Below are 15,959 nucleotides of genomic sequence, written 5' to 3'. Positions count from 1 at the left end.
CCTAGTGGACCCTGGGCCACAGTCGTTAAGGCTGGAGATGCAGCAGAAGAAATCTTCTTTCCCTGCCTTCATGGAAAAGCAGCAAAGGGAGGTATTTTAGAGAGGCGGGCGGGAGGGACGGGATGTTCTGTTTCTCCAGACTCAGTTCACCTTGTCCCGGTGGCCTAACCACTTACACCATCCTCAAATGGTTCCGAGTGAAGAAAGTGAGACTTTACAGGGTTAGGAAGCAAAGGCATAGGGGAAGGAAAGTTGGGGTGCTTTTCCTCTCGTTCTGCTGCTGGGGAGGGGGTTGGGGGTCACTCACAGAGACCCTGTGGCCGCCGCCAACCCACTGACGCATCAACTCTGCTTGTTGTCATTAATAATCAAAAAAAACAGGTTTGACGTTAGGAGAAAGAAAGAACGACTCTGAGGATATTTCATGCTAGTTGTCGTCTTGAGCAGTGTCCATATTTAGGCCGAGGCTTTCGTTACGGGTTTAAGAACACGTTGCCATGCGCTCAGGAGGGGTTAGGCCAGGCAGACAAGCGACCGCAGGGCAGCCAGGAGCAGAGGCCTGGCCTCGCACTCTGGAGGCCACCTGTGACGTCCTGCGAGCGCCCTGCTCTGGCAGGGGCGGGACGTTTGCCGGCAGCCCCATCCCGACATCAGGGGCTTTGTGCAAGCGCGTGTTCTTGGGGGATTCTGTAGTTTTGCCTGGACTTGCGGGTTGGCTCTCCCTGTTCACACATTCGATCCCTGGCAGATCTGTCCTTTCCCTGACAGGCCACTCGAAGATTAAAAGGCTGTCCACGGTGTGCTCCGAGATCTCAGCATACTTATCAGGAGGGGGAAGTCACGAATGGTATCACCAGCCGGTCCTCCCTGAACACTACTGACAGGTATCCCTAACCTCAGTGCTGGGAAGCGGGCTCTCTGGGGTGATCAAGCCACTCCCCCACATGCCCTCCCTCCTCCCTGCACGGTTCATAAAACCAAAGGAGGGGATCGGCCCGTATCACCCCCTCTTCGCCTTTATCTAGTGCCGATTAAGACACAGTCAGCCCTGCTATGTCTTTCCCACATCTTCACTTGGATGAATTGCTACATTAAGATGGAAGATTCTCATATGGACAATCTTAAGTTCTTTGATTTGTCCTCCACTGATTTTACTTACACTTTTGAAGTGTGAGGTATCAGGAAGGCATGAAGATTTCGGAGTTGTGCTACAATCACCATGAAACTTGACCTTTTTGCATCATATCTGTCAAAAGAGAAGCTGATGAGATAAGGAAGAGTATGGGCCACTTGTCACCGCACGGAGGCGAGACGCGCCCCTTCCTGCGCACGTCCGCACCTGAGTCCGATCTGCACCTGGGCCGTCTCCGTGACGGCGACGTCCTCCTCACTGTACAGGACATCTTCGACTTCACTGGGCCTGGGGGCAGGGAAACAGCAGGTGCAGGTGAACGTTCGTGAACGGAAACGTGCAGAGCTATGGTTGCTGTCTGCCACTGACTGATTCTGAATGGAAACCTGAACTAACAGATTCCTCAGGACTTCACTAGTGGTCCAGTGGTTAGGACTCTGCACTCCCAAAGCAGGGGGCACGGGTTCCATTCCTGGGCAGGGGACTAAGACTGTGCAAGCCACACGGCATAGCTAAAAACAAAACAAAACAAAACAAAAAACAGCACTCCTCTACTAGCCAGTGGACCTGACCCCAGTGCAAGCTCACTTGTAAAAGTCTTGCTTCACCTTGTCAAGGAGTCTGCGTCGGGGCCTTGAGGGGAACGACTTTCTGGTGCCTGGGCTTCCAGAGCCTCCCCGGGGTGTATGGTACCCCAGATACACCAGGCTTTCCGAAATCTGCATACACGAAACGCTTCACGACGCGCCAACCAGGCACTGGGCAAGCCCTGCAATGCTCTCATTAAAAACGAGTTTACGTCTCTAAGAGGCTCGGCTGCCTTTGAGCATATCGGCCTGTTCCTCCTTTCCCTGCTGATGGGATGTTCTGGTATCCCTGGAATTTTCAGCCTGCCACTTCTTTAATGCCTACAGCCCTTTCCCCTGCAGAGAGTGGAATAAGGGCAGCGCGCTAGCGTCTGTCACCCCGCGCCCGGCTGCGCGGAGAGGGCACCGCGCTGGGTCCTTACTGTTTCACGAAAGCTTCGTAGACCCCGCTGTCCCCGGCCACAGACTCATCCGAGACCGCAGCCGACACGCAAGTGGTTTTCTCCCCAAGCAAGTGGATTCCTCTTCTTTTTGGTAATGATTTTTCCACATCTAGGGAGGGGAGAGTGACAGCACTAATTAGAAAAAGTTAAGTACAAAATGCACACATAGTTTGGTTCTGAGAAATCCAAAACGAACTTTCGACCTGAGAATCAAGGATGCTACTATTCAAATCAACAGAAGTGAAGGATTCCAGGCACTGTGACTTATAAGGTTCCTGGGATGCCAGTTATTTGAGAAAGAATCGGCTGTTCCTCTGTCCTGGATATTTTAAGGGAAGGGATCAATTGCACACTTTCTCCCGGGCCCCTTGCCTCCCCCTTCTCGGTACGCGCTGCAGAGAACACAGTCGCAGTCGCGGGTAAGAAGCTGTCTGCCTCCCTCAAGTACTGGAGACGTTTCTATGAGAGAGCTTCTAGCGCTCAATGGAGAGAAAGGTTTCCGCCTCTTTTGCTCGCCCCTTCTCTCCAGCCTCCCTCTCCTGAGCTGCTGCTCTAATAGAAATTAAAGAGAGAGTCTTTGACTTACAGAATTCCTCACTGGCTAATACCATTAAAAACGTTGTGCTACTGAATCTTCACCAACCACCACTTAACTTTTGATCTCTGACTCATATTCATACCCCGGCAACCTGCAGAGAGCAGGGAGCCTCGTTTAAAGCGGTGTTCCTGTGTAATAAGCTGCAAGCCCATGGCGTTCTTTCATCCTCAGGCAGGCGATCGGGATCAATATTGGTATGCATTTCGCCCCCCTTCTGAGTCACGACTTTACATCTTGTGAAGATGTTTAAATTTTAAGGCTTCAGATTACAGGGTTGATTGCTGCATTTTCCCTTTTATTTCTGGCAGTGGGAATGCTTTTTCCCCGATGATGAAGTGTCTTCTCTCCGCCCACCCCTCTTTGTGAGGGGTGAAGGTGATGACGTGATTTATTGATTACCCCCAGGAATAACCACAGCAGCCTGAAATTGACTTTGACAATGACAGAGACTGACTGCGGAAGGACTTCGGAGTTATTCCAACTTGATTTCTGCCATCCAGCAGGGACTGGTGCTGGACAGTCAAATGTATATAAAAGGAACTCAACTTTAGCTGAACAAGAGTCTAGAGCACTGACAGGTGACCAGAGTCACTATCACGAGCCACCTGCCCCCATGCCAAGGTCAGACATCCCCCCCACGGACTGAGTGTCGCTGACCTGACCTGGAGAGAATTAGTCTTTAGGGTTATAAATATATGCTTTCGGTTGTTTTCACATGTGAAACTGAATATTACTTGCAAACAAAGCTCTTGGATATATTTTCCCCTAGTGTGACTTTTTAACAGCTGTTTTCTAACTAACGTGCATTTAAAAAGTTAAACGTTGTTTCATAGACACTCTGGAGATACCATTCTGCAGGCACAGACCCCTCAGACAGACACGGGAGCAGATCAAGGGTAGGGAGCGAGGCGTCGGACACTGCGGGAAGCGCAGGGACGTCGGTGCCTCAGGACGGCCAGGCGGGGCAGACCCCGGGAGGTCCTCTCCCTCACCTCGTGCTTCACCAGCACGCAGCCTCATTTACTGGCCCCTCCAAACTGACTGAATGTGGACAGGTGGTCACTAGAGAACACTCCAAGTACATGAAGAGCAAAAACAGCTTTGAAATGCTCAAGAACTGTAAGATCCTTCAGGTCCAAAGCACAGAAGAGTGTCCACTTTCTTCCTTCTTTCTCCCTTGCTCTGTCCTTTCGTGCATGTCGGTGGTTTGTGACAGGAACTGGGTTTAGCAGAGTTTTTGTACTCCTTAGTGTCATACAGTTAACATTAATTACTGTGAGCTGAGTGCCGAGAACCAGGTGCGGCTGGGTGCTTCCCAGGCACTACGAGAGCGCTAACCCTTCCAGCACCCCACAAGGTAGATACTGCCTCGTGCCCGCTTTGCAGATGAGGAACAACAAGCCCGAGAGACCGGGTGACGTGCTCGCCGGAGCACGGCCGGCCTACGGGGCCCCTGCGACGCAAGGGCAGTCCGGACTGGCCTCAGGGGCAGCACGCGCCGGGCCACGCGCAAGGCCCCAAGGCAGGTTTCTGCTCTGCTGGAGCCATTAGGTAAGCGGCGCTCCTGTGCTATTTTCTTTGCGGTTATTATTCCAACAACACATCCCTTGTTGGCACCTGCCAGGCGGGCAGCACACAAACCACACAGCATCTCCTACGCTGTCTCTGCCCCAGGCCACTGGCAGGCGGTGGCTCAGTCCTCAGTGTTTGAAACCACACAAACGAGATGGATCCCTCTACCTCTCTAAACATCTGAAATGGCCAATCGATTAATACCTAGAATTCCGAGGACCAAAAGGACAAAATAAATATGCTTACGGAAACAGCAGGAAAATCCTCCTAAAGAGCCTGTGTTCTCCTGCGCTGTCGACGCGCAGGGGCCTGTGTGGCTCTGAGCAGGCCTCCTGGGACCAGCACTGGACTTTGTTTCTCATTTGGTTTGGGGCCAGCTCCTCGGAGCCCAACTGCGATCACCTGCCAAACAAGGCACCACCCCGTTCTCCTTACAACCACATCTAGTAGAGTAAAACCTTCTGCCTTGCAACGGCAAACAATTAAAAATATTAAATCCTCCCTCTGTCTGGGTCTCTGTGAGCACAGGTGCAGCAGTAAGGACTCAGGCCGCTGCGCTCTCTTGGGCTGCAACTAGTACCGTGGCCACAAGAGGGCAGGGTGACACCACGCACGGGAATCCACCTTTCTCCCCAGTAACCTTCCGCAGAGAGGGAGAGTCCGGCATGAAACAAAACTCATCGTTATTTATATAGAATTCCCACAGCAACCTAAACATTGAACCTTGGTACTAATTAGCTGGTATGCTAATTGCCTTGGTTTTCATCTGTTTTAGGCCAAGTTTGAAAAGAAGGTCCTCTTCCCTTTCTTGCTATTTCAGAACCAGAACCTATTTGCAAGCACGAAGTACGTTCACAAAATGTGTTCCCGGGCAGATGCCATACACAGTGGGGTTCTACACAACAGAGTGGATGCTCGATGATTAAATCTATCAAATACGGAAGGGGATTTGCGTTTGATCAAGAAAAAATGTGCAGGTTTATTAATAAACATTCTCTCCCAAATGAAGCCAAAATGAAAAAAGAGCAGCAGAAAGAGAAGGGGGACATATACCCTTTGTTTCCGTGGAAAAAGTAATCTCCAGTCACTCTCCGTGAAACGGTCAAGAGGGATGCGTGAGAGCAAGGGTCTCCGTTTACCTGCAGGCCCTTCATGCGGCAGCGCCCTGGCGCGTTCGGTGAGGTCCTTATCCTCTGAGAGAGACGGGGGCGCTCCTCCCGGGTCAGAGTCCAGCAACGGCTGATCTTCTCCGAGGCCAATGTCTGCAAAGTGGCTGCTCAATTCACAGTCCTCAAGGTCAGCAGAGAAGTGATGGAGAGGGACGACGTCGTGGGGAGACAGGGGGAACGTGCCTTCTGAGACCAAGGGAGAGCCCGGCGGGGACAGGGAGGAAAGGGAGGACCGGGAGGACAGGGACGCCACGGACGTGGGGGCCTCGGGCAGGGCGGGGGCGCGGCCCGGGGCCGCGGCCGCTGCCACACAGGGACCGCTCCGGCCAGGCTGGCTGGGGGACTTGGCCACTTCGTGTTCGTGGATGGTGGTGATGGGTCCGGAAGGAATGTAGCCACCTTTCTCCTGCAGGAGGAAGTCCAGTTTATACTGATAATCCGGGTCCAGCTGGTCGCCCTGACTGGTGTAGTAGAGCTCGCTGGAGCTGAGGGAGTTGAGGGACCCTCTGCTGGACGTGTTCAGAGACCCCCGGCTGGAGGCCAACGAGCCCAGGCTGCTCCCGGACGACATGGACAGCGTGCTGGCGGAGAGGCTGGGAGGGGAAAGCACAGCTGTAAAAACCGGGATGATGTGGAGACCCCTGCCGGCTCCTTCGGGCCGAGAGGAGAGAAACCCAGTGACACCAAAGAGCAGAGTCAACGACCGGGGTAAGAGAACTTGCTGTCACCCCACACGTGTCCAAGCTTATTCGTGAATGCTTCCAACCTGACTCTCTAAAGACTCTTTAAGCAGCAATCCTACCATTAAAAATCATCCCCCTTGTGCAAAAGTTACAAAAATTTTAAAAAGCGATCAAATACCTATTGATAAATCTACCTGCATAAATATCCAGAAGCAACTATGCAATTAAAAAATACAGAAGTTGGGCTTCCCTGGTGGCGCAGTGGTTGAGAGTCTGCCTGCCGATGCAGGGACACGGGTTCGTGCCCCGGTCCAGGAAGATCCCACATGCCGCGGAGCAGCTGGGCCTGTGAGCCATGGCCGCTGAGCCAGCGCGTCCGGAGCCTGTGCTACGCAACGGGAGAGGCCACAGCAGTGAGAGGCCCGCGTACCGCAAAAAAAAAAAGCACATGGCAGACTAAGAAAAAATACAGAAGTGGGAGGGAGGTGTAATGAACCCAACAGCATGAAGGGTTAATGCAGTGACTCTACTTTTAAAGAATCAAACTTTTTATTTTGAGAAAGGAAGAGGCCAGCTTCTAAAGACAAAGGCCCCTGGGCTCACTGCCTTCCTCCTCTTTCTATGTATATTTCAGGATGTATATTTTCAGGCAAATCTCCCCCACCTTCCCTTTTTAAAAGAAGGGATGACGCGGAGAAATGTGTCATTTTCCTAAGTATGTCCTGATAGTTGAAATACATCTTCTTCCCAACACATTTCAAACATGTTCCAAAAAGGACCTTGGGGTTCATGAAACAAAAATAAACCAAACCCAAATCCCTGCATCTTTAAATGTGGTCACCCGAGTTTTAATTGTATTAGTATAACAATTTTCCTACTTTTAAGTCATTGAAAATAAAGAGAAAAGTAATCAAAGATGAACTACAACATGCCTGGATGCAGTCAACAAAAATGTTCCCCTCAAGAACCAAACAGGCTTACTTTTTAAGTTGTGAATGCAAATATGTAGTTAATTTAGTAGTTTCTTCAAGTTTCTGTAGCAGCTCTTTCCTTCGCTCTTCCAATTTCAATCTAGACAAGAAAAAGAAATGAATTTATTTTCACAGAATTATGACCAAGCAGGAAAAGAAAGATTCTGAAAGAAAAGAAAGATCCTTATTATTTTCCCCTTGTGAGATCCAAATGAACTCGACACAGAGAAAACAGAGCCACCTGCCAGAAGGAAAGTGGGCGGAGCCGTCCACGGCCACTGGGCGAAGGACTGCACCAAACGGCCGGCATTACTGAGAACTTGTAAAATGTTGGTAGTCTAAAGTTTTCTTAAATGCGTAAGAACACCTCACGCTCTTACAGGTTAGGGGAAGACAGTGGGGAGGAAAAGAACAACGAAAAAAACGAACAAAGATTAAAGAGCCTTCTGCAGGCCTGAGACTTGAGCTTCCGTTACTAAAACACTTGACTGCAATAACGGGGAATTAGAAAAGATCATCTGAGTACTGAACTTGGTAAGGGCTGTTCCAAAATCATAGTTAGTGATAAAAATTCCAATGGTATTTTGATGAGAATGTTGGCGATGAAGAAACAAATTAGTCCATATTGCCAGTGTGAGCTAATTTGGGCTTAACTGTTTAAGCAAGAAAAAGACATAAAAGTGATTTCCTTTCCCATCGACGGCACCTCTCATCACCTGTACTGGATTTTCATGAAATTTCATCCACATTCAGCTGAACAAGTTTTATGAGGATTTTTTAGAAAAAAAAAATCTGAGTATTATGGAATTGTGTACTTGAGTAAGCCATTTTTAAATATATCAAGTATACTGTCTGTGTCAGGAGTTTTAGACATTGAAATGAGCAGAATGGGACCCAGAAAACCACCACGTTTTTTTTTAATCTCCTAAATATAAACAAAAATCAACCAGGAAAAAATATTAATTCAAAGTAGATTAACTGAATTAGAAGGTACATAAAGGTCCAGAGAAAGTCCCCGAATCTACTAAAACCCATGCCTCCTGATACGGGAGCAATACTTTTTTTTTTTTTTTTTTTTGTGGTACGCGGGCCTCTCACTGTTATGGCTCACTGTTATGGCTCCCGTTGCGGAGCACAGGCTCCGGACGTGCAGGCTCAGCGGCCATGGCTCACGGGCCCAGATGCTCCGCGGCATGGGGGATCCTCCCGGACCGGGGCACGAACCCGTGTCCCCTGCATCGGCAGGCGGACTCTTAACCACTGCGCCACCAGGGAAGCCCGGAGCAACACTTTTGAAGTAAGTTTTAAAACCAAGTCCCACACACAAAAATGAAGGCTTTTCTGGTATGGTAAGGAGGCTTCAGGGCAACACAGTGTGTTTCATGCTGAAATTTAAATCCAAATCTTTCCCATTCCAGTCAGTCACATGTGATGGTCCCCCCAGGCCCTCCTCTGGCAATGGCTCAGCTGCTGCCCTTCCAGACCTTTCCCGGTTGTCTTGAACTGAGGCCTGGCCTGTGTTCCCCAGTTGAACCCTAAGCTCCCGGAGGGCAGGCTCGGGCTCTTTCTCCCTCCTCTACCCAGGCTGCCTGGAGAGCCCGGCGCCCCTCCCCGGTCCCCTCCCTGCAGATGTCTAGATCACGTCATTGGAAGAAGCTTAAAGAAGGCTCTGGGGAGGTCTAGTGAATGTCAAAAAGTAGGGGGCTTCCCTGGTAGCGCAGTGGTTGAGAATCTGCCTGCCAATGCAGGGACACAGGTTCGGGCCCTGGTCTGGAAAGATCCCACATGCCGCGGAGCAACTAGGCCCGTGAGCCACAACTACTGAGCCTGCGCGTCTGGAGCCTGTGCTCCGCAACGAGAGGCCGCGACAGTGAGAGGCCCGCGCACCGCGATGAAGAGTGGCCCCCGCTCGTCGCAACTAGAGAAAGCCCTCGCACAGAAACGAAGACCCAGAATCTCACCTAAGGCCACCCCTGAAATAATGAGAAACCCACAATGTAAGTGGAAAACAGGATAATTTGGGGGAAGCAGCAAGTGCTTGTCTGACAGGCGTGTAGGTACCGAGAAGAAACGGAGGGGGTCTGGGGTCAGTGAAGCACCATTTGCTCTGCGATGAAACTAAGTCTGACACAGTGAATGTCAAGTTCCCAGAGGTGTCTCCCTGAAACCCTGCCGGCAACCCTGTGGCTGTCCTCTGTCAAGCACTGCACCTTCTGTCTCTGATGGAATCAGAGCCTCTCCCAGTGGGAGCTGGTTCCTGGTATCCTTCCTGGGAAATGACCTCCCCCACTTCCTCTGGACCAGGGACTAGAAGAAACTGCTGAGACGTCAGCCCCCTCAGGAGGGTGCGCCCCTGTCTCTCCTCACCCTTCTCCAGCCCCCGTCCTGCTACTCCTCCTGGGTGAGAAAGACCTCTTCAACCTGACCCCGAAAGACCCCTCCCACGGTCCCGCTGTTCCACACCCCTGCCCAGCTGCCCTGGACAAGACAAGGGGGCCCTTGCACCCTCCACCTCTGCCCTCGGTGCCCTGAGGGGGAAACCTCCATGTCATCTACAGAAGTAAGAAGTTCCTTTTCCATTAAAAAATATATGACACTCATACCCCCCGCCCACTTGCTATAAGAACTTTTTCAGAATCAGTGGCAAAAACATTCATATGATTAAGAAACAAGACACCCTGGCAAGATGCAAGGCAAAACCCCTAAGATTTGTGAAAAAGGAAGGAGCAATGTTAAGATCTTATCAGCCACAGGAAAGCACAGAGTTTAAGGAATTTCAATAACTTTAAGGAAAGAATAGAAGGATGTGTAACAAGTCTTTTTTTCATTTGAGAGCAATTTCTCGTTCCCGATGCGCTTTATGACCACTAGGGGGCGAGCTCCGTCTCCGCGGGCGGTCCCGCGAGTAGGCGACACTGAGGACGGGGCTGGTGGGCACAGCTGGGGGGACTCTGGGAGCTCACACAGCGGCTGAAAATTCATGTGAGTTTAGCTCCTTCAGAGACCAAAATTCAGCAATGACTCAGAATCTCGCCTGAGGCCACCCCTGAAATAATGAGAAACCCACAATGTAAGTGGAAAACAGGATAATTTGAGGGAAGCAGCAAGTGCTTTTCTGACAGGCGTGTAGGTACCGAGAAGAAACGGAGGGGGTCTGGGGTCGGTGAAGCACCGTTTGCTCTGCGATGAAACTAAGTCTGACACAGTGAATGTCAAGTTCCCAGAGGTGTCTCCCTCGACCTCCTGCTGGAGCACCGAGGAAATACACTGCCTGCAGAGGGCTTCTCGGGCCTTCTGGCTGGGGGGATGACCCCGTTTCAGCTCAAGAGCAACGACAAGCACAGCAGGAGTATACACAGGCAGTGGGAAGAAACGATGAGGTTGGTGAAGGGTAGGAAACGGGGAGAGCATATGGGGAGTAAAGTGAAACCACCACCACCAACAAAGCCCAAAGCCCCACCGTGCTGTGCCCACTGGGAAACGAAGGACTCCGGGTGCACTTCGCAGGGGTTCTGCTCTCTTGCACAGGGAATGCTGGGCCGTTTTGCAGCCAAGGAGAGCAGTGAGAAAACTGCAAGGCGCTTCAGCAAGAAAGTGTGAGTCCCTCAGCCTCACCCTGGTTTATCACGGGGCTCTGCTTTTGGCCGTGGACAGCACAGAGGAAGCTGGTGTCCATTTTCTGTAATGCTAAATGACTTGACCCTTCCAAATGACTCAGACAGCCAACATATCACAAATATGAAACATACACATTTCCCTTCCTGCTAAGATCTCAATTGTGGGACGTGGGCCCATGCGCGGTCGTGAGTCAGAGGGCCATCCAAACCCGTGGATGGCCCCCATTACTCCCTGTGCGACTCAAACCCCACGGCTGGATCTCACTAGATAGAGAATTATTTTGTATAAATATTTTATAGCTCCTCTTCCGGATGAGATCAAGCCTACTGTTTCTGCTGGAATTTTGACAGTTATTATGTGCGTGCAAACAAAAGTATAAAAGCCAAAGTCTAGGCACTTAAACTATATTTTTAACGTTACTTCGTTAGTCATTTTTGAAGCTCCAGTCCTAATGAAAAAGACAAACAAGGGACTCCCCTGGCAGTCCGGTGGTTAGGACTCCGCACTCCCAGTGCAGGGGGCACGGGTTCTATCCCTGGTCGGGGAGCTAAGATCCCGCATGCCACGTGGCCCGGCCAAAAAAAGAAAAAAAAGACAAGACATCATGCCTGTAAAAGCTGATTCAAACGAAGAAACACACGCCTGTTTTCTTTCTCTCCCAGAAAAAATTTAAAGTCCACTTGCAGGGCCCTTCCCGGATTCAGATACTGCAGAGTAGGACAGCTGAGATGTCAGATGTCCGTACGTTACACAGGTATAATTATATGACATTTATTAAGGGCGACATAACACAAAAGATCACTGGTGTTTTATCTACGAGCCACACAAAGCGAACCATTTCATCATATTTGCTGATGATTATCAAACGTTTATCCTCGGACTTTAAGAAACACAGACACAGACACTCAGATACAACATCGAGGTAATTCAGGAAAACAACTGAATTCTGCCTTCTCGCCCTTTCTTTTTGTTCCTTGTGGTCTTGGTCGGATGGCTCCCTACCTGGCCAGCCTTGCTGACACCTTCTAGAGATGTCAGAGCGGGAGGGGAGGAGAAGCAGGGGCAGGTGGGTGATGAGAATTATTTAAGATGGTGAAAGGATGGCATCTGTAGGGGGTTCCCCCTTTGATACTTTTTCACGCTCCCTAAAGCTGTGATGCTGTAGCTATGCGTTATCTCCAGCAGCATTTTAACTCACATGGTTAAACAAGTGCTCACGCTAATACCTCACCAGGAATGTCAGAGGTTCTTCCCTCCCCCGTCTCCTCCACCACCACACTTTTCAAATGTTTTGATATTATGTTGACACACAACCTTAAACATTTATAGAAGACAAGGAATTAGAAGGCAAGAAGGCAAGAAGTTAAAAAAAAAAAGTGACTGGATTATGGGTGGGTATTTTAAACTTATTCCCAGGTCACTTGAAGTTACGCAAATGTGAATCTCTCTCCCTTCATTCTGCTCCTTACTTGTTGGCCTAAAAGATGGATGCGCAGTGGTTCTAAAGGGCCACATGGTCTATGGCTGAAACAGGTAAACAGGTGTCTGACCATTAGTCAGCAAGGCCTGGACACAGGGCTGCTGTGCAGGTGTCCTCACGGCAAACACACACAGGGGTTCCCTGCTTAAGAGTCCAGCTGATCTGCCTACAGAACTGGAGTTTTTAGATTAAGTGATCAATTTACACCTTCCCACAGAAAGATGAGAAAATTGCTTAAAGCATTTTCCTTTATATTTTCTCCTGCTTCAGAGGAGGGTTTCAATTGACAAACAAAATCCAAGTGAACATTTTGTGACCTGTTGAGATATCAAAGGGAGCAAGTTGTCTTTTCCTTGTGAAATGAAAAGCAATAAACTTTTGCATTCTTGTGAGTAATAAACCCAGAATAGGAAGCTTCAGCCGCTCTAACAGTCCAGATAATCTCTCTTATCAGAGTGCAATAGTTTACAGCCACTGTTATCAGCCTCGGTCAGCGATGGACTGCATTCCTGGTTTTCTGTCAACATTCCTTAGTTATTCAACATCTGTCTCAGGCATTTTCACGTTCCCCAAAAGCGTAGAGGAACCACGGGGACTAAGCAGGGTGTGCTTTACTGCTCTACAGGAAGAAGTCCTCAGTCCACTAAGGGCTGAGGCCTCTGAGATTTCCGCAGACCAGGGAGAACGGCCTGGAGGCCCAGCTGATCCCCCCACAGGTTAGCCACCTGGGGCCCGGGGAGGGGAACGCACCTCTCGGCCAGAGCTCGGCTGGGCGCCCCCCGGACCGACAGCAGCTCCTTCTCCAGCCGCTGCCTCTCGGCACCCAGGCTCTCCAGCTCGTCCGGGGTGCGCTTCTCTGGGGTGACGAACTGAAGCTCTTTCAGAAGTTCTTCTTTCTCGTTAATCAGCATCAGCTTCTCCTTCTCAACGTCCAGCGCCCCAGGCCAGGCCTCACTGTCCAGTTTCGACAGTTCGATTTTCAAGTTGGCCATACTAAAATAAAATAAGACAGAATGAAATAACAGCTGTGCACGTAGTCAGAAGCCCCAAGGAAGGGAAAACACGAGGCGGGCTACGGTCAGGACTAACCCCCCAGGGACGGGCGTGATGGCTGGTGTGAGGCTCCGGTCCGGTCCGGTCCGGTCCCGGGGCAGCAGCGGTCCCGGGGCAGCGGCAGCGGATGCTACACTTACTTCTTATCTGCCTCATCCATCCTCCCCACCTTTAACAACTGAGTAAGCACACCTACCTACCGGAAAAAGGATGAAGGTCAAAGTACACAGAAGCTTAAAAAGCAGAGGGCCGTGGGCGGTCAGCCCTGACGTGTGCCTGCCTGTGTGAGGTGGCGGGAGGAACACCCGAGAGCTTCCTTTAAAGAATCTCTGGTAGGGCTTCCCTGGTGGCGCAGTGGTTGGGAGTCCGCCTGCCAATGAAGGGGACACGGGTTCGTGCCCCGGTCCGGGAAGATCCCACATGCCGCGGAGCGGCTGGGCCCGTGAGCCATGGCCGCTGACCCTGCGGGTCTGGAGCCTGTGCTCCGCAACGGGAGGGGCCACAGCGGTGAGAGGCCCGCGTACAGCAAAAAAAAAAAAAAAAAAAAAGAATCTCTGGTAAATGATGCCGGAAGTGCATTATTCTAGATCTCGTTCCTCTGCGTAAAGACGCTGTCCCCAGGCTAGGCTGGCAGCAACTGGGGATCAGCCAATCAGGGAAGGAAGAGGGGAGAAAAGAGGGCAGGGGCTAGGCCACGCAGTACCACAGCCAAGTCCGTCCCTCAAGGCTACAGCATCGCCAAGGAAAAGGGGGCAGGGCTCGGCTTCCCCCACCCACATTCTTCAGCTGTGCACCGTGAACTCGCTTCCCGCTCAGGGTCTGCATGGAGTCTACAGCACACACGGGGCGCTCACTGGGCTGGCCCTGTACACACGGCACTGACCCGGCTCTCCTCTGAACACACTTATCAGCAGCACCCAGGGCCCACTGGAGTGACAACAGGTGCTGAAGCGACGGGGCCGGGAGGGGCGGGAGGAGGAAAACGCGGCAAAGGGAACCTTCACCGGTTTCATAATTTTGCTGACCCCAGATGTCACTGCTTCTAGAGCTTCGTACTCAATGGTCAAGTTAACTCCTGATTCAATAAGAATGACCACCCGAATCAAATAACTTGCTCTGTGGCGCTGTGAGGACGATCGGGATTGTTCACAAGGGAAATGGCACTTGGCTGTTTTGACCATAAGCACAAGATCAAGGTAAACTATGAACACAACTGATGTTGGCACGAAGAATCCATATTCCTATTAAAAAATGTTGCATGATTACTCTGCGTATTGTTACAGCGCACACTAGAAAAATGAAAAACAGATAGAGAAGGGGAGACGTTTTCCTCCCCTTTCTGATGTAAAAAGCTGTTGAAGAGAAGAAAAAGTTGAACAAGAAACGTTGTCAGGGGACTTCCCTGGTGGTGCAGTGGTTAAGAATCCGCCTGCCAATGCTGGGGACGTGGGTTCGAGCCCTGGTCCGGGAAGATCCCACATGCCGCGGAGCAGCTAAGCCCGTGCGCCACAACTACCGAGCCTGCACTCTAGAGCCCGCGCACCACAACTACTGAGCCCACGTGCCACAACTACTGAAGCCCGCGCACCTAGAGGCCGTGCTCCACAACAAGAAGCCACCGCAATGAGAAGCCCGCGCACCGCAACAAAGAGTAGCCCCCGCTCGCTGCAACTAGAGAAGGCATGCGTGCAGCAAGGAGGACCCAACACAGCCATAAATAAATAAATAAATAAACCAAAACGAAACAAAAAGTGTTGTCAGGACAAAAAGGGAAGTAGTTCCACATTCTTCTGCCTGAAGTTCCTTGTATGAGTTACAAATAAAATTGCCATCTTAAACTGCACTGCATACATAATGTACTTCGGATTTTCCCCCATCGTCTGCACTTATGACAGATGTAACATCAGCTACTCGTCAGCTTTAACCACAAAACCATAAACAACTGTCCCAACGTACTGGAAAATTAAGCAAGACATTATTAGCTTTATTAAGCACGTAAAATAAAAGCTGGAGGAGAAAACAGGTTTCAGGAGAACACAACCCGCGTCTTACTCAGAATTGAGGAAGAAAAAGCGTTTTCAACATATGCATAAACGCTTGAGACTTACCTTCTCGTCAGAATCGCTAGAAACTTTAAAATAAAACCCCAAATGGTAATAGAACAGCAATGCAACCAAATGGGAAAGAACTAATGTCTTAAGTTTTGATGTGACTGTATTAACCGATTGAACTGACAGCAACGATGTAGTGAAGGAAAGAACAGCATCTATTACTTGTGGGATCAGGCATTAGGTAGGTCTTGAATTTTATTTGGAAATAGCTTTCTGGGCAAGAAAACATGAAGGTTTCCGGGACCACCTAGGAGGAGATGTGCTGTGTAAGCTCCACATGGAGCCAAAGTAAAGCAGAAGCTCAAGCTGGCCCAAGGGAAGTCGCGTCAAACCCCAAGGGCCCCGGGGCATGAGGCCTGGTCCCCAAGGTTAACTCTGAGTTATGGCCATTCTCCTTCAGAAAACCAGACACCAGAACACCAGATCCTGGCTTTGTTTACGTCAGAACCTAGGAGTTCTGGCAGCTCAGGAACTGGCATGCTTATAGCCAGAGGGCCCCAAACAGGCTTCCACATCACTGGGCCACAAAAGCACAGAGCAAT

General features: G+C 50.4%; 1 protein-coding gene across 2 annotated transcripts in view; it reads right to left on the bottom strand.

Annotated features, from left to right (window-relative positions):
* WWC2 (WW and C2 domain containing 2) overlaps positions 1-15,959 on the bottom strand; it is a 166,505-nt gene that overhangs the window by 24,883 nt on the left and 125,663 nt on the right. For both annotated transcript variants that reach the window (XM_082863903.1, XM_082863904.1), the window contains exons 9-14: positions 13,004-13,246; positions 7,166-7,255; positions 5,472-6,094; positions 2,142-2,271; positions 1,340-1,420; positions 1,160-1,246 (exon numbers count right to left, since the gene is read on the bottom strand). In XM_082863903.1, the coding sequence (XP_082720029.1) occupies positions 1,160-1,246; positions 1,340-1,420; positions 2,142-2,271; positions 5,472-6,094; positions 7,166-7,255; positions 13,004-13,246 (1,254 nt within the window). The remainder of the gene's footprint in view (positions 1-1,159; positions 1,247-1,339; positions 1,421-2,141; positions 2,272-5,471; positions 6,095-7,165; positions 7,256-13,003; positions 13,247-15,959) is intronic.

Source organism: Leucopleurus acutus (assembly GCF_964270905.1).
Source record: "Leucopleurus acutus genome assembly, chromosome: 21".
In the NCBI taxonomy this organism is placed as follows: Eukaryota; Metazoa; Chordata; class Mammalia; order Artiodactyla; family Delphinidae; genus Leucopleurus; species Leucopleurus acutus.
Note: the sequence above shows the minus strand (reverse complement) of the source record. Positions and strands in the feature narration are given on the sequence as shown.